Source organism: Brienomyrus brachyistius, chromosome 6 (genome assembly GCF_023856365.1).
Source record: "Brienomyrus brachyistius isolate T26 chromosome 6, BBRACH_0.4, whole genome shotgun sequence".
NCBI lineage: Eukaryota > Metazoa > Chordata > Actinopteri > Osteoglossiformes > Mormyridae > Brienomyrus > Brienomyrus brachyistius.
This window is the reverse complement of record NC_064538.1, coordinates 29,069,395-29,097,369: the sequence shown is the minus strand read 5'-3', so window position 1 is coordinate 29,097,369 and position 27,975 is coordinate 29,069,395. Positions and strand designations below refer to the sequence as shown.

The 27,975-nt window shown below is 40.2% G+C and overlaps 1 protein-coding gene across 4 annotated transcripts; it reads right to left on the bottom strand.

Moving 5' to 3' along the window:
• Nucleotides 1-72: 72 nt before the first annotated feature.
• sycp2 (synaptonemal complex protein 2) lies at nt 73-27,608 on the bottom strand. 4 transcript variants are annotated; one of them, XM_049017616.1, is made up of 46 exons: nt 27,568-27,608; nt 27,017-27,046; nt 25,959-26,099; nt 25,705-25,839; nt 25,516-25,620; nt 25,276-25,300; nt 25,088-25,173; nt 24,878-24,969; nt 23,665-23,699; nt 23,427-23,569; nt 23,254-23,306; nt 23,119-23,164; nt 21,879-21,983; nt 20,603-20,663; nt 20,256-20,404; nt 19,916-19,990; nt 19,598-19,759; nt 19,399-19,504; nt 18,591-18,742; nt 18,379-18,462; nt 18,078-18,132; nt 17,842-17,902; nt 17,560-17,702; nt 17,030-17,316; nt 16,557-16,678; nt 16,420-16,450; nt 16,235-16,299; nt 16,048-16,093; nt 15,924-15,958; nt 15,380-15,443; nt 14,427-14,580; nt 14,219-14,283; nt 13,841-14,014; nt 13,473-13,650; nt 9,542-9,780; nt 9,196-9,444; nt 8,218-8,278; nt 7,866-8,000; nt 6,145-6,318; nt 4,860-4,981; nt 4,605-4,699; nt 4,432-4,531; nt 3,210-3,268; nt 1,578-1,656; nt 686-742; nt 73-463 (listed from the first exon to the last, which is right to left on the bottom strand). In XM_049017616.1, exons 2-46 carry the CDS (start codon nt 27,038-27,040, stop codon nt 392-394), a joined length of 4,701 nt encoding a protein of 1,566 aa, XP_048873573.1. In that variant the 5' UTR covers nt 27,041-27,046; nt 27,568-27,608; the 3' UTR covers nt 73-391. The 4 variants fall into 4 exon arrangements, with proteins under 4 accessions (XP_048873573.1, XP_048873576.1, XP_048873577.1 ...); XM_049017619.1 differs by having other exon boundaries at nt 15,924-15,955; XM_049017620.1 differs by having other exon boundaries at nt 18,379-18,435.
• Between the last annotated feature and the right edge of the window lie 367 nt (nt 27,609-27,975).

Sequence of the window (27,975 nt, the reverse complement as noted above, 5' to 3'; positions counted from 1 at the left end):
GTGTAGCTGAGGATATTAACAAAAATCTAAGGGGTGTGTGCAAGCTGACCTCTCCAAGAAAGCAGAGACTAATGCCATACCAGAGATAATTTATTCCATAAAACCATATTAAGATTAAAAACAACCACCCTAAATTCACTGGACTAGTTCTAAAACCAACACTGAACAGAAGACAAACACAGCAAGAGGTCTCAATAACTGTAGCTTCTTACAATTGCTTAAAAGATTTCAAATCAAGTAACATTTCTTCAAATGGTCATTTTAGTGAATGTTCTCAAATGAATCAAGTAACAATACTGGGGAATTGAAGTTTGTTCTTTCCCACATTTACACAGCAGAGACAACAATGTCAAAATTCGAAAAATTGCTGAAAAACCAGATCCTCTTGGAGTTAAAGTCCCACCTTTCCAGGCAGATACCAGGCCTGAAGTGCTCTGTGAACACTCAAGAGACTTTCCTTATGCTGGAGGACGTAAATGAGATAAATAGATAAATTTCATAGAAACGGGCACCAAAATACTCACTGACTAAGCAATGAGATTGAACATAACCTGTCAACAAAGCCTTTATTAAAACTGATAATGAACTTTTTAGCTTTACTGGCACTCAATTTTGCAAACAAAACATACCCTTAAAAAGTGTCACTAACAAACCAAAACCCGCCGATACTCTCAATTCTGCTCACCATGTCCCTGAACAGCTTATCTTGTATGGATTTCATGTCTTTCTTCATCAAGCATATCTGAAAAACATAAGCGAGAGACCATTGCCCTGGATGCTTGATTTCCAACTGCTAGCGGGCATGCAGAGATGATGTCCTGCTGCTTGGATTCTCCTGTGTGAGAACTGGAAGAACTAATACAGTGATACCACAAACACTACAGTAACATCTGGTCAAGTAGTAAAAGACTTTAGGAAGGACGATGGACGGCGTGCCGGGAAGGCAGCCCATCTGTATAATGAAGCCCTGTGGAGCCTGAAAGGAGACAGTAGGTGTAGACAAGTCACATCAAACACGGAATTCACTAATTTCAGTTGACCAGCCAATTTAATAAGTAGTTATTCTGTGGTTCTGTCACACAGTAGTCCTACTTGGAGAAAATATAGTACCTGGCCAAACACAAAGGAAAAAGCTGCAGAAAGAGGGATGTGTACCATTCACCACTGTTCACCTTCTAATGTTTAACTATTAGACTTTTCTCACTTTCTCCACTTGGTTACATCCATGGTTTCCATGGCTGCTTGCTAGGCCTGGCAGTCCAACATGACCTTGTCAAGGACATATAGTGACTGATAACAAATAATAGCACTTAAGTTTAGCAGCAAATGAAAGAACATCGATTCAACAGTGCAATTTTCAATGGAATGCCCTCTTCCACTATTTACTTAATTAATACTGTAGATTCACTTTGTGAAGGCAAATACCAGCCAATATTTTTATATTAACTGCTAATAACCTCTGGTTATACATAGTTATTAGTCAGTCTGACAAAAGGTGCATTGTTCTGGATCTGTGAGATCTTGGAAACTGTATATATACATATAGGATGGACGGCATTATAACTTGTAAGACTCGCCTCAGAATGAAAGATCCGGTGTTCATTCTCAAAACCATGACACCCACTAGCCTGGAAGGTGCTCCTCAGGTGCTGCAGCCTGGCAGACAGGAAACCACAAACTGGATGAGAGGGGTGAATGAACAGTGTAACAGAGCAGCAATGAAAATGAGGACACCCAACCAGAGGAAAGACAGAAAAAGGACAATGACGCAAAAAGCGTGTCATTCTGAACTCTAAGTACAGGGTCAACACATCATCTAGGCGAGGTCCAATAAAAGAAACGTGCGTATGTGTTTCCCATAGAAACTGATTTTTTTGTTCCAAAAATTGTGTTACAGCATGACCTGGAATAAAAATACTGGTAATTATTTTAAAAAGTTTTCTCAACCAAAACTCAGTAAGGTAACCTGCAAATAAGGTTATTTATGATATCTTTTATATGCAAAGCAGCAGCTTGCTGTTCTGTTGCGTAATCAACCACCATGATAACCGTTAAAGCAGCCATGACCTAGTGGTGGTGGCTGTAGGAACCAGAATACCAACAGAACCTGGACACTATAAGCCTATGGATGGCCCATAACATGATGAAGAAGCCTATGGATGTCTTGATTTTGTTAAGTTCAACATGCCTGCTAAGAATTATTCTAAAGAATCTTTGTTTTGCCACTATCAACAGGTGTGGCCCATTCAACTACATATCCACCCACCCACAAAGTGAGATAGGAAATTTTTCAGAAATAAAGATTTAACAGGACACGCTACAAATAGAGACTACTAGCCGGCTCCAAAGGTGATGCCTCAGGATGGTGAGATGGGGACTTGCTCAGGTTATGTTCAGCCAGGGAGAGTGCTGATCAACTACAAATAGTGGAAACAACACTTAAAAAAAGCTCCATAATTTGGTGAACATGCCCTCTCACCAGGAGGCAGTGTTAGAGACTTCTGGTGGATCACAGTCTTTCACTGAAGCCGCTATGGTGGTGAGAAACAAACACAATGGAAACGTTCTAGGGGTAGATTAAATCCATCAATAGTTACTGAAAGTACTGGATGTTGACAGTGATCACTTCAGGTTTGCAGTTCACCAGCCATTCTATGTCCCGATGCTGAACTATGGTTTTGAGCTGTGTGTAATGATCCAAAGAACAAAACTGCAAATACAAATAGCTGAAATGAGGTTGCTCTGCAGGATTCCAGGATTCAATCTCTGTGACAGTGTGAAGAGCTCAGAGATCTGGAGGGGGTCTTGAAATACAGATGCTGCTCCTTTAGGTCTAGATGAGCCATCTGACATATTAAGTATATCTTATAAGGATGCTACCTGGAGAGGTCCTCAGGGAGTTTTTCTGAGCATGTGCCACTGACCAGAGGCAATGTGGAAAACCCAGGAGACCTGCTGAGGATCTATATGTTTCTCAGCTGGCTTGGAATAGCCCAGGATAAGCCAGAGTTTGTGGCCGTGGAAAAGGAGGTCTGGTCAGATTAACATGTGATCACCAAAACCCTCAATAGAAATCAAACAAACTTCAGGGGGTTTAAGGGAATCAGTTCAATAAGCAACAAGACCCCAGAACAGCTGGTCATGGTCTACTTCAATAAAATCGGATCTACCAATTTCCCTACCTGTCTATGAGATACACTCACTCATACCTGTGCGCATCTTTCTCCTTGATGGAGCGAAAAGCCTGGTACTGCTTACTCCAATAAACCTAGGGAGATAAGCTAAATTTAGTCGCGACAATAGCATCTTGTTTTTTCCTCTTTGTGTGTAACATTATCAATGATGATATTATTAATAAGGTCTATTTAAGTTGCTATTATGTTACTGTTATTAATTTGCAGCAGCATCTTGCCACAAAAGGCCACAGAAGTTATATCTAGAATGTGCATGAATAAGTACCTTGCAGAGATGTTCACGAATCACAAAACCAAAGTCTGAGTGAAGCCTCAAGTCTGCATCGTGGTTCCAGTTTGACATTATTATTTATCAAAGATTTAACCGCCTATTTGTTTTTTTTCTATTAGTAACTGATGTGACTAAATGGGAATCACCACCTGAACAGTTCAAACTGCTGTCTCATAGTTTCTTAGGCTTATATACATTTTCAAAGTAATCACTATTTCAAATGCCTTTGAAGGAATAACATTTTTTTAAGAACCTATTTCTAATGTAAATTTCAAAAATAATACTTTCTCATAATAACATTATGTTGTAGACGTCCACTGAGCAAAACAGTTACAAATATAGCCTAAGGAGGGTATAAACTTGGCAACAATAATCAACGATGCAGGAGCCAGACCACAATTTACAACAAAAGTTAAGCAATGCCTATTTCTAAGAGGTGCCTTCTAATGAAAAATAAGACTTGGAATAATACTCGGAATATCCCACGCCTTGTCAGATCGGGTCAAAGTGGCAAAACAGAAAAAGCGTGTTGTTTGTTGATAATGCCGGACGTCACGCTTCTCCGGCTCCAGTTCTTATGCTCTGGGCACAGCCGCACATCCTGATGTGTTGAATGCCGTTACGGTTTGGGGAGAGTTGTACACTCAATGCTTTGCATGTGTACAATTTTTAACAGAGCCTTAAGCACTCATTGTTCACAAGTCACTATCAAACAAGTTGGAGTTGAGTTTGAGTCAAAACGTAATGAGTTGCAAGTCGAGTCAATTAAAGTCAAGTCAATTTAAGAGCGACTGAAGTGCGACTCGAGTCCGAGCCACAAACCTGAATCCCCATCTCTGGTACTCTGCACACATTTTATGTTTGTGCATATTTCAGTGTATCATTTCTTTAAACCCTTTGGTCACTACATTATGTAAATGTGATTATCTTCTGTTCAATTTGCAGTCAAAGAGCTCAGTAGCATACAGTCAGTTCCTTTTCCATGTTTTTCAGAGTGGACTCCTCCTCTTCCATTCTCTGTATCTCTTGTAAGAGATCTGCTTTGATGTTCTCTAGACTGCGAGTCCTGCAGAAAGAGAAGCATTTTGTGATATCTGAATATGAATGATGTGTACTGGAGGAAAATAGTGGCAACCCACCTGTACTGATGGACCTGTACACAGGCTGTGGAAACGTGCTGCTGCATCATATTCAGTGACTGTTTGGAAAAGAGGCTCATTCTCCTAGAGTGATTCTACAAGGGTACAGAGGCTCAGGCTAGCACATTTATAAATTCTAACTTGAAATTGACTTGAAAAAGTATGAGTGCAATATGAAATGTGAATTGGTGTGCGGCAATGAACTTTTTGTGAGCAGGTAGGGTTAAAAGTAAGGGTGGAAGCAGTTCAGGCTACCTTTAATTTTCTCTGAAAATCAGAGTTAAGCTGGTGGCAAGCAGATCCGAGGTTCTGGGTACCCTCGAGGTCTTGCAGGCTCAGGTCCTCAGCGTCCACATTGTCCTCCCAGCAGCTGGACACTGTATGATGAAAAGATGGAGTGTACCTCCATGTCACTTGTCAGGAGGCAGACAGTCTCCCCATAGCACACACCTCTCTTCTTCAATGCATCTCTGGAGAGGATTTCTGATGAACGCATCCAATTAAAACTTATAGAGTTATATTATCCCTTTTGTGTTTTATCCGTTTCTAGTTTTGACATTGATGTGACGCCATAGACAAAGTGATTGTCCACTTTACCCTGGTCGCTACTTGGTATCTGTCAGAAGTATAAGCATGTGGAAGGTTTCCTGCAGTGGGATTCGAACTACCATGTCAACACAATACTTGTAAATATGCTTAAATAGCTACTGAACAGTGTAGCTGGCTACTGACTTTGAGTCTTAAAGGTTCATATGATGGCAGTGCTCATGGTATGTCAACTATTATGTTTTTATGATGTTCCAGTCCCTGATTTGTCTATAACATTTCTACTCATTAAAATGACATAATGGGAATTATGAGGAAAAAAAGATGTGTATTTTTTGTATCTGTCCTTGATAAAGGCAAGCTTCCTGTGTCTAGTATGGTGACGCTTCTCTACAGGCATCTGGTTTCATAACACCATTGGAAAGCACTCCCACACAGACATGGTTATGGCAGCACACAAATTACACTGATTTCGGACTCATTCACAGCTCTCACTTACACGTCTGCAGAAATACTCATGGCTTCATCTGGTGCACATGGACACAGCTTATATGAATTCGTTTTTGAGTTAAGGAATTATGTGATTGGTTTCTTAGGGATGCGTTTCTCAAGCTAGGGGCTGGCTGTGAAGCTGCTGCAGAGAAACATGGTTTGCTCCATAAATAGGTGTCTCATGGACGCAAACTCAATCACTCCTGGGTGAAAATTCACTAAAATATAGTGAGAAGGAACCTGGTTGGCAAAATTTAAGGAGGGAAACCATCCAGGCCACTAACATGATAAATGATGAATAGCCAAGCATCGTGGTTGAAAAGGTTTGAGAAACCGTGGCTCAAGGTAGTGTTTGAGACCTCTGAAAAGAAAAGTAAATGGCAGTGTATATCTGAATGTCAGTAAGCCCTAGGTAAGTTAGAGTTTCTGGAATGGGACTTGGGACTGGAAAGAGGAACAAGAAGTGGAAGGTGAGGATCAGATTATATAGAAGAGATTGTACCTGTGTATGTGTTAATCGTGCAATCCCTCTGTATACCATGGAAGCTTTTTTGGGCTGGCCCAGGGGCTCCTCTGGCCTTTCCAAAGCCACTTTCCTCATTCTCCTCATTTTCTCTCTCAAAGCTGTTCTCCAGAACCTTTGGAGGTGTTGGTCCCATTTGGCTAGACATTGAAGCTGATGGGGTGAAAGAGAAAAAAAAAAGAGACCCAGTAGATTTTAAAACCTATTTTAACATAAGGGACAGAAAATCTGACAAAAAAGCTTGTGTGCTTGGAAACTGCACAGAAAAGGTAATTGTGAAGAACCTACTGAAAAATGTAACTTTCATCCCAGCAGTCAACAGCGCAAGAATATATATATAACTTCATCTAGTCTTAAAAGCAAGTAAGGCTGCATATCTGTGTCTCCTTAACTGTGATGCGAAAGCATTGTTTTGGACAGAATGCCCACCCATTCATCCATTTTCTGTAACCGCTTGTCCTTTCCAGGTTTGAGGAGGCTCCCCGAGCCAAACCCAAAGGCTACGGGCACAAAGCAGGGAACAACCCAGGATGGGGCGCCAACCCAATGCAGAACACACTGACACACCATTCACTCACACTACGGGTACAAGGTAGGGAACTACCCAGGATAGGGTGGCGACCCAATGCAGAGCACACTGGCACACCCTTCATTCACACTATGGGTACAAGGTAGGGAACCAGCCAGGATGGGGTGCCTACACACTGCAGGGCACATTGACACACCATTCATTCACACTATGGGTACGAGGTTGGGAGCTAGCCAGGATCGAGTGCCTACTCACTGCAGGGCACACTGGCACACCATTCATTCACACTATGGGTACAAGGTAGGGAACTAGCCAGGATGGGTTGCCTACCCACTGCAGGGCACATTGACACACCATTCATTCACACTATGGGTACGAGGTTGGGAGCTAGCCAGGGTGGGGTGCCTACCCACTGCATTGCACACTGGTACACCATTCATTCACACTATGGGTACAAGGTAGGGAACTAGCCAGGATGGGGTGCCTACCCACCGCAGGGCACATTGACACACCAATCATTCACACTATGGGTACGACGTTGGGAGCTAGCCAGGATGGGGTGCCTACTGACTGCAGGGCACACTGGCACACCATTCATTCACACTATGGGTACAAGGTAGGGAACTAGCCAGGATGGGGTGCTTACCCACCGCAGGGCACATTGACACACCAATCATTCACACTATGGGTACGAGGTTGGGAGCTAGCCAGGATGGGGTGCCTACCCACTACATTGCACACTGGCACACCATTCATTCACACCATGGGTACAAGGTAGGGAACTAGCCAGGATGGGGTGCCTAGACACTGCAGAGAGATGTAAGGCTTGGACAGATTTACACTTGCCAAACAAGATGCAACTTCTTAGATGGGAGAGAAGTAATAAAAATGGCATAGAGGGGCAATATCAAGTACACTTTCAATCTGAATAAATAAGGGACAATCCTCCATCCCTTGTATTCAATGATAAAATTTCAATACAGGATAATGCTGTAATATTTAGGATGGGCGGCAACTCTAACTACATTCTCTGGTGTGAATTGTAATTTTTTACAAAAACAATACATCTTCCCTAGTATTCTCTGATTTTTCCTTTAACAGAATTTGCATTTGGTCTCAAGGACCTGACACTGGCAGTGAGTAAGGACACAAAGCAAACACATATCCTCACTCAAGGCTTGAAACAGCTTCCTAGGCTTCAGTCTGTCACCACAGTCTCTCAGCCTGTCACGCTTCTTCTGCCACTTCTCTTCAGAGCTACTGGATCCAGGAGGGGAGGCCCGGCGCTTCAGAGAAAGACAGGGTCCTGCACAGCAGGAAGAGCGGGGGGGTCACTGTGGCTCCCCTGGGGGTATTACAAACACCCCTTCTAAAAATACAAAACCCCCCTCTTGTACCATTACAGGAGTTTCAATAAAGTAAAATATCAGACTATGTACATGTAAAATATGACAAAATGCTGTTGGCCCAACAATTAATTTACATAAACAAAATGTAATTACATTAATGTAAATTCCCTTTACCCGATTGATGCTCCTTAAACTGAATAGCCTTAGATTGCCTGGAGGACGGACCGGGAGTCTTCTGCATCAACACATTTCCACATGTTAGCATTCCTCTAAGACTGCACACATGAATGTCTAACAAAACTGAATGTCAACAAGCATCAACACACAGAGTGCAAGTTTATTCACATTTCAAACTCTGAATGCAAATCTAAGAATGGCTTTTTAAACTATTAAAGAGACACCTGTCAGGAAATTAATCAAGCATGGCATAGTGAAAGAGAGATTATACTTTTTTTGAAGAATTGTATGAGTTAAATTGACATTCAACAGTGCTCACCAAGCCATAATAGTGGAAAACCAGTCTCTAGATTCATTCTAAAAAGAATTCTACCCCACTATGACTTACAGAAATGCTACAACAAAAATATTATTTCAATGGGATTTAAGTCCGGCCTGTGAGTTGGCCATTGTAAAGCTCCACATTTCTCATTTCTGACTATGCTTGTTTATGTTATTTCTATTTTTATTTATCTCTTGTATATCTTTTATCTTGTGGATCTTTTTGTGTTGCCACCTGCATCAAGAGGAATTCCTTGTACATTTGGTACTTGCCAAAAAAATACAGATTCTGATTCTGATTTTAAGGCACCCTGTTGTATAACTACTTGGTGTCTTGGATTATTGCCCTACATAATTCACTTTCAGTTCAGCTTTATAGAATACTGTAGCATACGTGGTATACTGGGAAAAAATTACTATGTCCATATCTTAAGGTAAGAACCAAATTTCCCGTAATGTGTGCCCATTGATGGCTTGGCATCTTGTCCAAGGTGACCAGGATAATATATACATATCTGTACATAATACATATTTTTAATCAATTGTGCTCTTCAATACAGTTATGGCTGGTTTACACAGTCTGTACGGACAATAAACATTAAAAATAATATGTTAGGGACAGGTGATCACAGACCCAGCATCACAGACCCATACCTCCTGTTCACCAGTAAGCACAACAGGGTTGTTGGTAAGTTCCAGTGCACCCTGACTCTGAGTTGCCATGAAGACCAGTGAGTCCTTCAGGGAAGCGGCAGACAGGACAGGACTGTTCTCAGACTCTTGCAGCTGCTCCTCCGGGGTTTTGCAATTCAACCAAGACCTTGGCCCAGACATCTCCAGGGCTGTAGAGGTCAGCAGGGGCTCAGCGGGGTGGACGACTAAGTTGATAGGGCTTGGTTGGGGCTATGGGTGGGGGCAAGGTGTTAAAGAAAGGGGTAGAGGTCAGCAGTTTTACTACACTGCTGTCCAATCACTGAATAGTGGAGAACAGAGACTTCACCTGTGAAGGGCAGCTTGACGCTGGCGGAGCGCTGCTAGACTTCCTACCCAAAGAAGAGAGTTGGGGGGGGCATGGGACCTCTGTGCTAACATTGTCTCTGCTGCTTATGTTGAAAGAGCCCATCTGAGTCCCCTTTTGAGGGTAAGGTGTCTTCAGGGGTGACATGCCAATGGGAGACATGGACATGGAGTGGAGGGGACTAATAGGAGACCTTGGTAACAACACCGGCTTATCCGTAGCTGCAACACAAATAGCTGTTAGTCACTGATGGGCATAAGCAGAGCCTGGTCTTTTACCTTACAGTAATCAGGGCATTACTAACGTTCTCAACTACAACCATCAAAATGGTGGCATCCGCGTAATTTACTGAACAGTATTATATGAAGCCTGAAATTTATAGCTTCTTGAAAAAGTATTCAGCCCACAAAACTAATTTTAATATTTATTGTCTCAGATTCCAAAATCACAATATATTAAAGTATAAAAATCCAGCTAATCTACAGAACAGCATAAATCCTGCCAAATTAAATGAAACAAATTGAAAACATCTCAAAAGCGAAAATCAAATTTAGGAGATGCAGAAATGACTGATAACTTTAGCAAATATAAGGCTTACTTTGCTCAAAGGGCAGTGCCTTTACCTTATTTAAGCATAGTAATACCTTGGATTGCGAGTAACATGGTCTGTGAGTGTTTTGCAAGACGAGCACAATTTTTTTATACATTTTAACTAGATGAATGAGCGAGGTCTTGCAATATGAGTATTACTGTATGTATATGCTTTGTCTGCCTTGCGTTATGTGATCACAACTGAGCCGATGGTTCTTCTCTCTCTTGCTGGGGAATTGTGGGTAATCGTCTCCCATGTTCGGTCTCAGTCGGCGTCCCTCACTCATATAGTCAAAATTCAGTAGAAAAGTGCCATCCCAATAAGGGTGTAGCAGTACGAGCAATGAATCTTTTTAATGACAATGCAATGTCACATTGCCACGAAATCGAAAAGGAGACAAAAGGACAGGTTCCTTGTTAAACACAAAAAGATTCCAGTGAGCCAACTGATAGCAGTGATTCCGTTATAGTGAAAGTCGTCCTACAAAATAACCCTCCTCTTCTCCTCTCTCTCGTCTCCCTCACACCATCCACTATTCTTTTCAAGTGCAGGTTAATTTGTTTTATGTTTTTTACTTCATATTTTATATTAATCATTTTTATATGAATAATTCTGGGTTGTGGAATGAATCATCTGAGTTTCCATGATTTCTTATGGGAAAATTCACTTTCATATACGTGTGCTTTGGATTACAAGCACGTTTCCGGGACGAATTATTCTCGTAAACCAACGTACCACTGTACTTGGTTTTCCCAACCAATTTAGTGACCTCGATCTGTGGATGACGTATTCTTAGAGTTAATTAACGAGGAGAAATTCCCCCAATTTTGCTGAGATCCAACAGTACAGTAGAGATTTTTAACAAAACCGATGAAAATGACAGAAGTGCTTTTGAAACGAATCAGAGATATTTTTATCAAGAATTATGGATCTGAGGAAGAGACCACCTGAAATGCACTGTAGGAGAAGAAATTTCAACGCCACAAAGATCATTCAACACCTGAGAACTAGTCACCAGGAAGAAAATACAGACTATGAAAAACTTGCCAATGGTAAGGCTGCCACGGCTAGAAAACCAGCTCTTGTGCAACCACCCTTAAGGACAGCAACGAAAGAAGTCAAGCCATTCAGTATGGATGGCAAGAAAGCGAAAGATATAACCAAGACAGACTTTATTGGACTGGACAAGTCACTACCAATTGTAGAAAACGTGAGATTTAAATGTCTTTTGGTTCAATTACATCCACAATATCATCTACTTCACCTGGGTCATTGTATCAAAACATGAAAATACAAATTCGTAGCCTTAACCACAATAACGTGACTACAGTGTTCATTAGCTAGTCTACATGGGTAAAATACCCTGTTTAAATGCACAATAATGCTGGCATCAAACAGAAGTGTAAAAATATTAAACTGCTGGTCAAACAGCCCCTCTAAACACAGTTCTAGAACAAGCACTTGTCAGAGAGGCTACAGCGATATGTATTGCAGAAGTCAGTGATGACTGAAGATATGATGTTCAAAGCTCAAAACTCTCCAAAACATTGCACAAAAATGGCCTTTACAGAAAAGTAGCAAGGAAGAACAGATTCGAAATTTTTGGCTTGAACACTGAGCAGTATCTGTGGTGTAAATCTAACACTGCATATCAGTCAGGTAACACCACCCCCACTGTAAAATATGTTAGTGGTACTGTAGTATCATGCTATGGAGATGCTTTTCAGCAGCAAGGACTGGTAATCTGGTTAGGATTGACCTGAAGATGAATACAAGCAGATCTTGGAACAATACCTACTCCCCTCTGCCAGAATCCTTACACTAGCTTGTCTTTCAACAGGAAAATGACGCAAATAGTACTGACAGAAGAACAATGCTGTAGCGTAAATAGAAATCAATTCAATTACATCCTAAAGTGGTCTATTCAGAATCCTGATCTCAACACCACTGAAGAACTGTGGCAAGATCTAAAAACTGTTGCCCACTGCCACTCCGCAACTAACCTGGCACAACAATTTTCAAGGAAAAATGTGCAAATCTTGCTCCACTACATTATGAAAAGTTAATAGAGATTTATCCAAAAAGACTGCTAGTTGTAATAACTGCAAGAGATGGGAAAACCAAGTACTTACATGTTAATGACATTTCATTCTAGATGTTTTAATGGCTTATATTTTTCTTTAGCCAGTACTGTGAAAAAGGTTCCAGTCAAACTAATCAAAATTCCAGGTTGTGACAATCAGTCATGTGAAAAAAGGTTAGGGATTGAATTCTTTTCAAGGCACTGTTAAGGGGTGTTTAACTTAAGAGGATTGTTCCCGTTATTGTTTTTGCCAACTTATGTTTTCTGTAGAGTACCTTAAAGAAAAGGCTATTTAGATGCTTCAGGTGACAAAACAAAATAAGGAATCGCTATACAGGTTTCCCCCGCGGTACACCACTTTGCTTTTATTAAAGACCTACATTAGTACCTGTTTTTGCTAACTGAAAGAAATCTGAATAGGATTTTCAATTATGAAAAAAGGCGAAAAGGGACAATGGCCCTCAGAGTTTGTTTTGCAGATAGTCATTATAGCGGCAGGATGCACCCCAACCAGTGAGAGTGGCGCCGCCAAGCTCCTTCCCTGGGAACTACACTCAGCACCCTAGTGTCAAGCCACCACGGCTTTAAACAGTCTGTGAGCATCTGTGCTTTACTTCGATACTGTGCACACGTTAGCAAGACACTACACTGTATATACATTATAACTACTATGCAAAGGCTGTGTGTTTATCACATCCTCCCAGCTTTTACAATATGTGAATGTGAAGTTTCACGTGTTATTTGGTTTGATTTGGTAGATTATTTTTTGGGTCTGGGAACCCTCAAATTTTTTTTCCTATATAGATCAACGATAACCGGTTCTTCACTTTACACCATTTCAGCTTATGAAAGTTTCATAAGAACACTCTACTTTTGGATAGCGGGGGAGTCCTGCATACACAGTGAATACCCTGTACATAATGAAATACACAAATACATTTTCTAGCTTGTGATCTGTGGATTTGGACAATCCTGATACCATAAATATTACCAATGTGTTTTTAATTCACACCAATTAGATCCCACTCATATACTGCTAATGTATACTCTATTACTTTGATATTTGTAAATTCAGCATTTCACAGGACACATTGGAAGGTGAGCTAAAACCTTACTGACTGACCATTATTTCACATTAATTAATTATTTTGTCGATTAATCCAGTGTATTGTTAAAGTTCAAAGTCAAAAGCCAGGCTGTTACTGAAACAGTCTGCTAAGGGAGTCTGTGTGCCTTACATCTCATCCTCTCGATGGGGGCAAGGGGGTAAGTTGTAGCTGAAAATTGAGCTGCCCAGGACTCTTTATGCTTGCCAGTTCCACCCTTCACAGGAGGAGGAGACAAATTCTTTGCCTTCGACTGCTTTGTCGTCTTCACAGCCCTCTCTGTTTTCCTGCTGACCATCTTTATATTGGGCTGCAACCACAGAAACAAATATCTCAATACTAGTATATATCAGGGGAACATTACTTGAATGATATTAACACAACAGGTGGTGTCTGTTAGTACGTAATTTTTTTAATGAATGAATAAGTGTTGTAAATGACATGATTCAAGTAGGATACATATGAACAGCAGAGGCCATACAGAAGGTGACGGGGAGGACCTGCCACTGATGGTGTTGGGGTGCCTCTTCCTCTGATTGGCTGCTGCTGCTGAAGTCAGATGGCTCTCTGTAGCTCTTCAACATGGCACTGGCTCTCTGGGGCCGACCTAACAGTCTGCTCTCTACTGGGGGAGCCATGTTTTCTTTTTCCCATTTGTTCTTTTTCAGTTTTGCCTGTGAATAAGACCCATGCTTTACTGAGAATGCAAATAAAACTGCTGAGATTCATAAAACATTTACATTGAAAAAATGCTTGCAACACTGCCCCTGTGTGGAAAAATAACTAAAATAATTCAGTGACCTTAATCGTGTTAACATACAGAAAAATATATATTTATATATGATTATGCAGATTTATATATGATTATGCAGATTTACCTTTTTAGGTTTGGACAACAAGTCTAGTGGCTTTGGCTGTGCCTGAGGTAAATCCGCAGACTCATCTGAAACAGAATGAACTAGCATTACAGCTTAAGGAACACAGGGAAACAGGACTACAATGTGAAATTCCTTCTGCCAAAAAAGAAGATTTTGCTATTGAATTTGACTGAGGTCAGTAGCATGTAAAACAACTTCTATGTGGTACCTGCGGCTGGGGCAGATCTTTGGGGGTACTGCCTGCCGTACTGTACAATTTTTAGCCTGGGCTTCTTAGCAGAATCCTTGAGCCAGCTGACGTCTGTCTTGTAGTCTGTGTCTGTGTCACTGAACAGATGCTTTTTAACACAGCGGCTTTGGGTCTGTTTGTTAAAAAAGAAAGCTAGGATCTGCTTTTGCTTTTTCAAATAAAATCTTGAAAATCATATACACTATCAGGCAAAATTTGAATACCCTTCAGGAAACTGCTTTTTCTAATGTTTTACATCATACATGGTAAACACATTAAATACACAAAATGACTACTAAAACAACATTCTAAAAAAGTCTCTAAATCTTGCATTCCTGCAGTTGCTTCCACAGAAATCTAGTGCTTATGGGTTGCCTTGGTTTGACTCTTTTCCCCAGTGCCATATATGTTCACTATAATGGAGGTCTAGAGTTTGTGACTGACAGTACAAAATGTGTTTTGAATCATTATCTTGCTAAAGATGGACTGCCTAATAAGCCATAACCCTGACATAATGGCATGCCTGAAGTGTGCTATGACAGCCATGCTGTTTGAGAGTGTCATCGGTTTTCCCTGTCCCTATCACCAGCAAAGCAACAGCAGACCATGACACCGTCTCCAGAAAGCTCGGTGGCTGGAACCTTACACTGCAAACTCATGAGTGATCTGCGTCTTAGATTTAAAATTTTGACTAATTAGTTCGTAAAGCCAAATTTCCACTCCTGTTAACAGACAAATATATATAATTTAATTAATCAATCAAATATTTACAGTTTCAAGCAGATCTACTAATACTACTGACTGGTCCTGTATTTTAGTGAAAAAGAAAAACAAAAGATCAGTCCTGAATATTTAAGACCAGTGTTTATCAACCTTCCTATTACCACTTATCCAGCACAGGGTCACCGAGAGGCTAACTATATAAACGTTACCTTCACAGGTGATGGACCTTTCTTTACAGATGTTTCCACAATACTTCCACGCACCCTGCAAATACTTTCAAAAGAAATATATTAATCCTCCTCAAGCTCTGGTCTTTGCCCAAGAATGCATACTTATTCACTATTATTGTGCAAGAAAACTGGTGGTACAAAGTATAGACTAGTTTTAACTTGAAAAGATATACTTAATTTTTGTCCCATATCATTTTAAAAATCATGTTGTGATTTATTCGCTTCTATATCATTTTTCCATTTTGTGTTTAAAGGAAACAGGTAATGCACACAGTGCACATATAAAGCACGGACTGAATGCACTTAAATGCATACATTTTTGTCATCCCACTCTATGATACTCATGGTAGCAATAACTACACACTATTGAAAGTTATGCTATAGATCCTAAACATTAAACTGATCCACTGTATCCACTAGAGGGAGCCATAATCCACATATAAAAATGTTTAGCAAAGGTTAGGCTAATTTCCTTGATCAAGCCACAGTAAGTGTAAGTAGATTTTTTTCAGTTTGTTGTTACCTGCTTTTTGTGGAAGACTGCTTCTTGAGTCCCTGCTTTTGAAAACAGTGATGCACAAAAATATTGTAAAACTGTAAAATGCTGAAAGACAAAATAATATGCTTTTGCAACCACATGTGTTTACCTCGTTCGTCTGTGGTGTGTTCCCATGGAAATCATACACATCATTGCTTTTTAACAATGGCCAAAGGAAGACAAAAACAATTGCAGAACTACATAAGACACAAGAATACAATCTGAAGCAAATACATTGTAAAATGCGAAAAGTCTTTGCACAATTGTGCAAAGCAAAAAACTATTTCTATCCATACTCAGGTAGCCCTGGCACTGTTTTCAGGTGACTGGCTGGCTTTAGAAATGGATCTGACCCCTTGCACTAAAAACAACAACAAAAAAAAGTCATGATAAAATAACCAAAAAATAGATTCTTTAAATACAAAAAGCACACTGCTACAATATGACATAATACAGTTCACTGATATTTCAAAGTACTTACCTTAGTTTCAAAGGACCAACTTTTCTCCACACTAAACATATAAAAGAATAAAATCAGGTATGTAGAAAAGCATCTATGTATCTTATCAATGAAGGGAGTCAAGACAGGTCCCATGTGTATGTAACTCTGAACCTGACCTCTTTCTCCCTGCAGAAATCCAACAAGGCTCAGGCACTGGGGCAGAGGGAGTTGTAGTGCTTTTATATTGGTTGGAGATAAACATCATCATGCGGCCTGTGAGATCTGCCGACCCACCTTTCTGTGACACAACGGGAAAGTCACACTGCTGGTACTTTTAGGTAGCAGATCATACATTTATATTTAATTATTTAGCAGATGTGTTTTTTCCTAAGCAACGCACAAGGGGTAAATAGCATATAATTACATACACTGACCAACGGATGATACTAAAACTCACCTCAGAAGACAATTACATCACTGATATTTTATCTGTGAATCAGAATCCTAAGTGTATTTATAAATGCTCCAGGGCTTTATGGTCAAAGCTATAAGCTTACATTACTCACCCCCTTTCTTTTACTCCTTACACCAAACGAGAACAACCTGACGGCCCCACATAAAAACACAAACTGGAACCTAAGTTTGTCACCTTCTGTTTGCGGCCTTCTGCACTGGTGACCTCTGGCCTGCTGCTGGGACCCATGTTTTCATGCTTGAGGGATTTCTGTTGTGTCTTGTGTAGTTCTGGAACTGTGCCTTGCTGTGTAGCTTGGCCTCCTGCCTTCCCCTGCCTTCCCCTGCTGGCAGGGCTCTCCTGTTCCCGCGCTTGAAGCAGCTTCTCCAGTCGCTGGGTAAGCTGGGTGTGGAACTGCTGGTGGCTGATTTCTCCCACACTCTGCTGCATTTCCACAGTATGGGAAGGCTGCCTACCTGGTGCTTGACAAAAAGAGAGATATCTTGGATATTTGAACTGGACCCTTTAAGTCAGTGTTTCCCTATGTAGTTCTTGGGGTCCCACAGGCAGTCCATGTTTTGCTGGGAGCTGGAAGGAAGCAAAAATATCTAGTGGGGAGTTCGGATGGAACAAAAACATGGACCGACTATGGGTCTCGGAAGACTGGATTGGGAAACAGTACTCTAAATAGTGTTGTGGAGCCTGAGGAAGGGCCGGGGCAGTACCAGTTAGGTGTGTCTGAGTTATGGGGACAGGACTTTCACACTGCTTAGGCAATCCACGCGAGTAATCCCTCTGACCAGGAAGCAGCACCTCAGTCACAGAAAATTTGCGCCAGCTGGTTTCCTTGTTTGTTTGGATGTGCAGCCTGGGAGATAGACACGGTGCAGGCCAGCTAGTGTGACAACACTCGTAGAGAACACTTCTAAATACATCCAAAAGAAATTACCAGCAAACACCACCTCAAGGAAGAAAATCAATTTAGAAACAAAAAAAGCTAGACTTACTGAGATTGCTCTGGTTTTTTGGAACACTGAGAATCTCTCACTATGTTTTTGTTTGTTACTCCTGCAGAAAAGTAAAGACAATAATGTCCACTCCAGCTGAGTATTGACTATAGACTGCATTCAAACACAAAGATTAGAACAAATAACAAAGAACTTAAATCAAAGGCCAAAAGTAAAATTAGGGATGCAGTCAACCAATAATATAATTTCTTGATTTAGATTATAGAAAGTTGTACCTTGGGCTGCCAGGTTGGCCTGCACCATCTCTACCACTTTGCCAACAGGGATGTTCTATGAACAATCCAGAAGAAAGAGGGGGGGGGGAGGAATGACACCGGACAGACACATAAGAGAAAAACAAAAATTCACAAGTCAGACAGAAACACAAGCAGGCTGACAGGAACATGCACAGATACACAGAGAGCTAAATACACCAATCCAAAAAGATATGCAACCATATACTGTATAAATAGAACCAAATGTACAGAAAGACTAGTAGACAGAATTATAACCACACAAGGCCCCGGTCTTACATACCCTGCGCAACTTCTGGGCTACAGCCACAGGTCTGGAGTCCAGGCTGATGCCCTTGTTCTGTAATGTGGGATGTGCTACACTGTCCTGAATGTGGAAACACTCACTGTCTTACTCTACCGGCTTATCGGGAGCAGAGATACTAATCTTACACAGAGAGCACAGTTGTCACTGCTTTCTGTAGTGCATGCGTGTTGGCAAGGCTGTGATCTTGCCTGTTCACTTTCGCTTTGGCACTGTGTGGTTGCAGCAGCCGTACTGTGCCAGGTTTTGCTCATCTTCAGATCTCTGATGGTATCATTCTTCGTCTCTGAGGAGCTGACAATCTGAAGTGCTGCTTTAACCTTACCCTTCGAGAGTGGGGTTGCTGAATGAACAACAAAAATTAAACTATTGTCAAAAGATAAATTATAGACAGCATTATTGGGATTAACAGTGTGAGATAATTTGACCATTTCATATTACAGTAAAATCCCATTATAGTGGACTCGTTTATAACAGAATATCATCTATAACGGACTGGTCCCAGCCGTGCGGCTTTAAGAACATGCAGAAAAAGCATCGGATATAGCAGCCTCGCATATAATGGAATTTCACTTATAACGGACAAACAGTTTGGTCTCCAGGGTCGCTTTTAGCTGCAGTTTTGTTTGGCTATAACGGACATGCAGGCTCCGCCTACAAGGTGCATGGCATGCCGGTGATATCCAGCGCAGATACATAGTTGGGATTATTAACAGTCATGCATCTGGTCACGTAAAGTTGGATTACTACATGTACAATATAATAATCTATACCACAAGTGTGTCTGCTGGGGTGTAGCATGAGTAAATGGTGTCCTGTAGTTGTGTTCTGGGCATACAGCAACTCTGGATATAATGGACTGTTTTGCCAGGTCCCTTGAAGTCTGTTATAATGGGATTTTACTGTATTGCCAAACAGAAGAGGCAAGCCAGTAGCATCTTAAGATACAAGTAGATTCCAAGTGGTATAGGCAGAAAAAGGCTGGAAAGGGGCACTTACCTGTCATCAGCACACTAGTTAAGGGGCTCATGCCCACCTTGCGACTGCAACTACTGGTGATAAAGGTGCTGGACTTGGACACTTTCCTTTTGGCTGGCGTGACAGTCTGCATACAAGAGACATTACACTCCCTGGCCACCTATCAGGGTTACAATTGTTCTGAAAGCTCTGTGTAACCATGTACCATTCAGGAGGGTACCTGTAAGAGAGGCAATGACGTCTGAAGCAGAGGAGGCTTGTGTGCCCTCTCCTCTTGGGACCTTGGCTGTGTATCATTCTGTGCAGAGTAGCTCTCCAACACTTGGGGCTGCTCCCTGCCCATGCTGGGTGCCGATGATAGCTGAGTCTCCGGAATGACAGCCTATTTACATTTTATACAGCTTGTTACAAAACCACATTTAACAGAACCTTCTTTAGCTCTTACCTCACTTTGTGCCTCATATTATGTACGACAAGAGACCTCTGAGAAAACAACTGAATGGCACTATATAAGTGAAGAAAAAAAGTAAAGGACAACCTGAGAATTCCGGTCATCAAGACTGATCTGCACGGTGGTCTTAACCACAGAGCTGTTGGTCTTTCCGACAAATTTCTGATGAAACACAAGAATGATAGCACCTCTAAGCCTTTACACACAATACAATACTGAAGACACGGTGCCAGGCACTAAGGGACCTTTAAATAATTATACAACAACTTTTGACAGTAAAACTAAGGCACAGTACTACTTCTGACATGATCATATACAAGCAGGGATGCAGGGAATGCTTACTACCATCGTGATTGCTTGTAATGGGAGTAGAAACCTATATATCTACATTCATAAAACAAACAAAAAAAAAACTTGTAGAATGTACCACATGCTTTGCAGCGCCATACACACTCTCCGTGGCGTGCAGAATGTCGAGGGAAGCGCTGAACTGGATGATGAGCTCAGAGCCCTCTATGCCACTCAAACACAGTGGCTCCATCAGTAACAGCCGCAGTACCTTCCTATTGACCTCCACTAAAAACGTCACAGTCACAACAAAGAAGGCAGAGGAGACAGCCCGTCATTGAATAAACTTTGCATTAAATTAATGACAGCCATCCTTTCCATTTTGAAGTTAAAGGCATACACATTTGTGTGTACAATCCACTGACTTGAAGGCAGAAGAGTGACTGAATTTATTATCATGCAGAGAGTACAGTGGGACGCATCTACCTTTAACTGTGTAGTGGTGGATCTCATTCTCAGAGATGCACACTGTATCCCACTGACCATCCTGAAAAAACAAATGCCAATGTTAAGAGAAAAACGAGTGCTGAGCCACATATGCTTCTTATAGATGTACTACTTACTAAATCATCAGTGAGATTAACCTTTACATTTCTGAGTATTGAACAACAGTGCTAGATTTTAGTACTAAATTCTCAATTTGGTGTAGGGCTTGAAAAAAAGATTATTTTGATAATCGATTAATCATTTAATTATTAAGTGGATATGATCAAGTAATCGATTATTTGGGCCAAAATACAGGGTTTAACGAACACATTAAGAGGCATTTTAAGTCACAGATGTAATTACTTTACATAGTGTACAGAATCTCTATTTAAAGTGAAACAAAGAAACAAAGAAAAAACCTTGATCAAGCTTGAATGTAACACTTATTAAGGGAAACACACAAAATAACCATTCTCTACAGACAAGCCCGCTGTCTAAACCATATTTAGCTTGCTAATGATTGTACTTAACACACCAACGTTAATTTTAGTACAGCAGGGAAAAAAATATCTTGTAATTAGTCATTATTAAAGCTCTAAACACAATTAGGAACAGTTGTAAACCAAAGACAATCTGTCTGCTGATGTGTGTGAATTACAAAACCTAAGAGATGTTTATTTGCACATAAACAGGCCCTATGTAAAATAAAAATTCAAAAGTAGCATGGCATCATTACAATTATTCCTCCATCAATTGTCTGCAACCGCTTATCCTATTCTGGGTCACGGGCAAAATAATAAGAATGAACTAATTCCTGTGTAAATCCCATATTGTCTACTTCTGAGTATGGTCATATCTGTAGCAATAAACACTCTTACAGCCTTACTTTATTTTTTCTGCCTGTGTCAAGCAATGTATTCATTAATTTCATTGTGTTTTAGGCCGAAAATGTAACCAATTTACGCAGCAAACCACATGCAACAATTCCATTAAAAAATTAATTGTCGTATATATTTCTAGTCTTCAACATTATCAATTAGATGTTGCAGTGATTTTATGTATTTTGCGCACATTATCTAAAAGATAGTGATAAAGTATGTTTATACAGAGATCTTGCATCTTTGCATATTATTTGCACAGCCTAATTCAAATTATTTTTTGATATTCTCAGCAGAATTTGATTTTCAATATCTAAGCAAACTAATATCCGTATCTGTGTCACAGCCCAGGTTTTATGAATAAAGAGAAACAGAGAAAACAGCAAAAAGGTCCATACTTGTGCCCCCTCATCTGCTATAGAAAAGTAGAAAGATATGCTCTGACTTTCCAGGTTGAAGTCGACCCAGAACTCCTCCAGGTTCTCATCTGATGGCATCAGTAGCTATTAATATAGAACACAGTTGAATTTCCCTTTGGGGGAACCAAAAAAAATGTCAAAATAACTGGGGTTGTCCCCACAATGTAATATATATCGGACCCACACACACACACAAACACTACATGGACAGAAATACTGGGACACTTGGCCACTATATCTACAAGATCTTTTGTGACATCACATTCTAAATCCATAGGCATCAATATGGAGTTGGTCCCCCCTTTGCAGCAATAACAGCTGCCAGTCTTCTGGAAAGGCTTCCCACAAGATTTTGGAGTGTGTCTGGGGCAATTTTTGCCCATTCATCCAGAAAAGCATTTCTGAGGTCAGGCACTGATGTTGGACCTGAAGGTCTGACTCACAATCTCCATTATAGTTCATCCCAAAGGTGTTTGATGGGGTTGAGGTCAGGGCGCTGTGTGGGCCAGTCAAGTTCATCCACACCAATCTCATCCAAATATGTCTTTATGGATCATGCTTTGTGCACTGGGGTACAGTCATGCTGGAACAGAAAAGGGCATTCCCCACACTGTTCCCACAAAGTTGGTAGCATAAAATTGTCCAAAATGTCTTGGAATGCTGAAGCATTAAGAGTTCCCTTCAATGGACCTAGTGGCCCTAGCCCAACCCTTAAAAAACCACCCCATACAGCTGGCACAATGCAGTCAGTCAGATAACGTTCTCCTGGCATCCACCAAACCCAGAATCATCCATCAGACTGCCAGACAGAAGAGTGAATCATCACTCCACAGAACACGTTTCCATTACTCTGTCCAGAGTCCAGTGGTGGTATGCCAATTCATGGTTGAGTTTCTCTTGTTCTCAAACACACTTTGAAGTAATACAGTACCACTTACAGTTCACCATGGGATATCTAGCAGGGAAGAAATTTAACAAACTGACTTATTGTAAAGGTGAAATCCTATGACAAGAACCATGGTTGGCTTCACTGAGCTCTTCAGAATGACCCATTCTTTCACAAATGTTTATAAATTTGACTGCTTGTCTAGGTGCTTGATTTTATAAATCAGTGACAATGGATCTGAAACACTTGAATTCAATGATTAAGAGGTGTGTACCAATACACACACACACACACACACACACATCAATTATTACAATATTTTAATGACCTGACCTCATGTTTGCCCAGAAATACCTCCAGGCACGGGTATGAGTACACTCTATAGAAGAAAAGAAAACCTTTACAATCAGGTACTTAAAAAATTTTGAGATAGAACACAAAAGCAAAAGTACTCAATGACTTCATTACCTTCTCTTGTCTCCTTTCATACCATTCAATAGATTCAGAAACTTGCGGGTATCCTACAAAATAAAAGGGCAGTTTTCATACAAACAGCAAAGCTGTGTTATGCAAGCCACCAGCAGAGTGTTTATCCACATTTACTTTCACAAATACTCTCTTTGTTGTATAGGCCTGCTTACAGTCTCAAATTCAGAATCTTTAATTTTAAGGAAAGCAGTGATGACAAAGTCCATCTTGAACCAGGAGGAGGCAAGCTCCTCTCTCTGTCTGGGGGTGGTCATTCGGCAGAGGGCCTCCATTAGGGAAACCTGCAGATCATAATCTGAACAGAAGTTAGTGGGCACATGGCATAAGGATGAGCCCATAACGAAGGTAAACGCTGACTTTAGGGACACATTGTAAATTCAGTGAAGGTACCTCCACTTTCAGGGATTCTGCTTGCTAGCTTCTTCCTGTGCCAGCAATCAAAGAAAATTAATTGGGAACAGCAACTGAGGATTCCTTAAGCTGTTCAATATATGGCATTAGACAATGAAACTGAAACATCCGTTTATAGACGATAATTTATTAGTATGGTGTAGGCCCTCTTTTTGCAGCCACTATAACATCAGTTTCTCTTGGGAATGACAGATACAAGTCACAGATACACAGTGGCCATTCCTCTGGCAGAACAGAGGCTAAGTCAATATGTGAAACTTGTGGAGAAAAACGTTTCCTGACTCGCTCCTCCAAAACACTGATCTGCTGACTGTGCAGGCTGAGATGTTCAGCTTCACTTTCATGTTCATCAAACCACTGTCACCAGTCTTTCTATATGTATTGGTGCACTATCAGCCTGATACATGGCACCACCATCACCATTTGGTGAACATAGTCCTCCAGAATGGTTCAGTAGCCCTTGGTAGCAGGGAATGTCATGATACTGCAGCCCAAATCATTACTGATCCACCCCTGTGCTGTACTCTGGGTAAGCGACAGTTTTGGTCAGTTGTGGGCAATCTTATCCACTAAGGGATAACCTTCAGGTCAGCTGTTCAACCCAGGTGTGAGGACTCTTTAGTCAATCAGTCCTCTAATTAGTAAACTAATTGCAGAGAGAGTTTCAGCAAAATCCTGCACACACAGTAGCCCTTTGCGGAAAAGATTGCCCACCCCTGGTTTAAGTAATCAGCCTCTTTGGAGCTTCTCCTCACCCTAACTATACCACATGTGGGAAAGACAGTGAAGATGGGCTTATCAGAGAACATTGCATGTTTCACATTGTCCATGGCACCACTGAAAATCATGTTTGGCATGTGACCAAAGGTTTGGCTATAGCAGCCTGACCATGAATATTGACCCTGTAGAGCTCCCAGCAAACAGTTTTGATGGAAACAGGAGAGTTGAAGTGTGCATCTAATTTTGCTGAGTTGGGCAGCTGTGGTTTTATATTTTTGATTACTATCTGGCTTACTACCTGGTTTCTAACCCCTGTAAGTATCAGTATTCAGTATATTTTTAACCTTGACAACAAATAACTATTGTGAACAGCAAAAAACAGTATTCCATTGAACACAAACTAAAAATAAAGGATAGAATTTCCTGTAAAAACAGTTTTTTTATAGTAGGTACACAATATTCCATCACTTACATGAGAGCCAAAGCTTCCTCTGAAAACAGAATTTTTCTTTTTTTCAGTTCTGGTGGGACTGAATCTAGAATAACATTCAGCTTTCGAATCGCCTGTGCCAAAGGTAGCAAAAAAATGAGCAGGGAAACACTGATCTCTGAATGCTTATGTACAGTACTTGTGATTTGTACACACAGACTTAAGGTAACTCAAGTAAGTGAATTTTCTGACCTCTTTTTGGATCAGGATTTGAACTCGTGGTTCTGTAGCTAAGTTGCCAATATGATGCAGAAAGGTTTCTGTCACCTGACATTTTCCTAAGTGAAAAAAAACATTTAAAAATAAAATAGTTTGGCAAAAAGAGAGTCTTCCTCCCAAATACTATTTGAAAAAAATCTTAAATCGAAATATATACATACCCTCTTTACTACTATTATAAATGGCCTACAAGAAAAAACAGGTTAATAACAGATGCATTTTATGGGCAAATGTGTCAAATAGAACAAAGTAACAAAAATAAGAAAACAATCATGCAACTTACACTGTGAAGTGTTAAACTAATTCACTGAATATAAAAAGATTCTCAAAGAACCAAACATTTGCACAAAACACTGTAAAATGTAAAGAAAAGTCTTTATTTCACTATAGCCACTACTCACCAGCAAAGCATCTAGAAAGTCCTCTGCAAGGCCAAGCAATGCCTCATTCCTGAGTTTCCCATTCTCAATCCATAACTTTCGTGCCTTCTCAAACCATGATACCATGTAGACACATAACACAGCAACTGTCTGTTAGCTATTAAACCATTGGACATAAATGCTTGTGTTAGCAAAGGTAAGAATACCTATCTTTTGAACAAGCCCCTGGTTAACCATAACCATTCCTGTCAATTCTTGAGCAGCTGGTGCAATCAAAATTTTTTCAAACTTGTGTAGACAACTAAGTCCAAGACAGGCATGCTTTATGTTGCCCTTATTCAATTCCTGTAAAGACAGGGTTGTTAAAAAATAATTTGTAAAATATTACCATAAATATTACTATAAAATTAGCTCAGTAACAATGGATTTCTACATATTGGAAGGAGAAAATAAATAATACCTACCCGGTTTATTAATTTATCGAGTTTGTTGATGAAATTTTTAGAACATTTTGGGGTGACCGCCTCATTATTATCATGTAGCACAAAGTCTTCTAGAGTCTGAAAATCGCTGTGTTTCAAAGCCCTGTCAATCAGTTTCTCCAACTGGGAACAGAGAATACAAGGCTGCTGCTAGAGATTTTGGCCCCTTGACAGCACATTATATTGGGCCCGCAATCCAGACCGATCCAATTATGCTCCAATTTTTTTAAGGTCACAGTCACTTACAGGTCATTGAAACCATCCTAACTCCCCCCACCCCCCTGAGAGGACAAAATCCCAATTATCATAATACAGCAAGGCTCTGTTTTATTTAAACATCTGAATACAACAGACACAAAAATGCAAATTCATCCAGTTATAGAGAGCAGATATAAATATTACCAATATCCTCCTGCAATGATACATCAAGAAAAATGGTACATTTGCTGAAAAGATCAAATTATGTTGCAACAGCACATACACAACACATGTAACCCAGGCGGAGACTCGAACCTGGGACCCAAAGGTGACTCCGTTACTATTGAAGTACAAATCATGAACAAATACGATAAAAGATGTGTCATGATTCGTTAATGATGAAAAACCTGACATTACTAGTTCCTTCAATAGTTCACTAAGATATACAATTAACAGATAAATATACTAACTGATTGGGACAACTGAAGTGTCAATATTCATTAACAATGAACAAACATGAGATCAGTATTTTACATTCATTTTTATTTATTATTAGCTATTCATTATTTGCAGCCCCTTCAATAATTCATAAAGATTTACAGATTTAAAAGATATAGTTACAAATGTAGTACTTGTTTGCCATAAAAGATGTGACAAAGCATTAATGATGAACAAACGTGAGATCCATCTGCACCTAACATAAATTCTGATTAATTAATACACAAGCGGGATACTATTGCGTCCCCTCAAGTAAAGTGTTACCCCATTTTTGTTAGTTCCGCAAAACAGAAGTTTGGGCAATAAAATGACACGCAATGACTGTCATCATCCTCAGTACTCACTCGCAAGTCCAAGCGAGGCGCCATCCTCCCCTAAAAATACGGACGACAAATTATCACACATCTTATAACTTCAATATTACAAGCAATCATCGCATATTATTTTCAGTATACGTTCATTGATGACTAGCATTGTCTTAAATATAGCACACTTTATTTTTAACTAGACACCTGGCTAGCTACATCTGAAGAAAACTGGATGATTTTAAAATAGAGTTTTTGATCTTCTATCAATGTTCTTAAGTAGCATATATATAGTCATTTTAATGAATATACATTATAAATGCCGTATTCGGAACGAAATACAATTTAATACGACCCCCCGACGATCCTTATTTCTTCAGATTTAAAGTAGAAACCCGAATCTAGATAGACGTAGCAGGCCTTTCTCTACTAACCGCTACTACTTGGTCCTTCGGCTGTCAACAATATTAAATGTTTACAATCGTATGATGATGATTTACAGATCAAGTCAGTGATAAACTACAATAAACTATAAATGTGAAAGAAATCATCATGTAGTTTTAAAAACATGAAGAGAATAAAATAATTACCGAACTTTCACCTTCCTTCGCGCGCCAATTCGCGCGCCAAATATAACGCACATGCGCGTTTAAGAATAGGTAGTTTTCTATATAAATGGGTTTTGGGTATAAATGGTGTATCTGCGTCCCTATGTGAGTAGTACGTGGGGCACTTATAGTTAGTTTTTAATTAATCACTTTTAATGAGAACTTCAGTAATTAAGCGGTGAATTGGCAATGCAGCCGAAGGTGTATGTTTCTGTGGGGCTGTGTTGTATAGCCAGTGTCTGAAAAGTGATTCAGTTTATGGGAATGTTACTTTACTATTTTACTGTTTTATGTAGTTTTATAGAACAAGGATATTTAAAGATACCCAATTATACTGCGGCTCCTACATTTGTATACATTTTACATTGGTAAAACCTGCACTGCGTGGAT

Bases quoted from the DNA above. Each gene is read 5' to 3' on its own strand.
- sycp2 (XM_049017616.1), bottom strand. From the start codon at position 27,040: ATGGCGCCTCGCTTGGACTTGCGA. The intron at 18,463-18,590 runs GCAAGATCACAG...TTCCACATTCAG, and splicing joins GCCAAAGCGAAAGTGAACAG to GACAGTGTAGCACATCCCAC. The intron at 16,679-17,029 runs GTGACAAACTTA...GTTGTGTCACAG, and splicing joins CAGAAGGCCGCAAACAGAAG to AAAGGTGGGTCGGCAGATCT.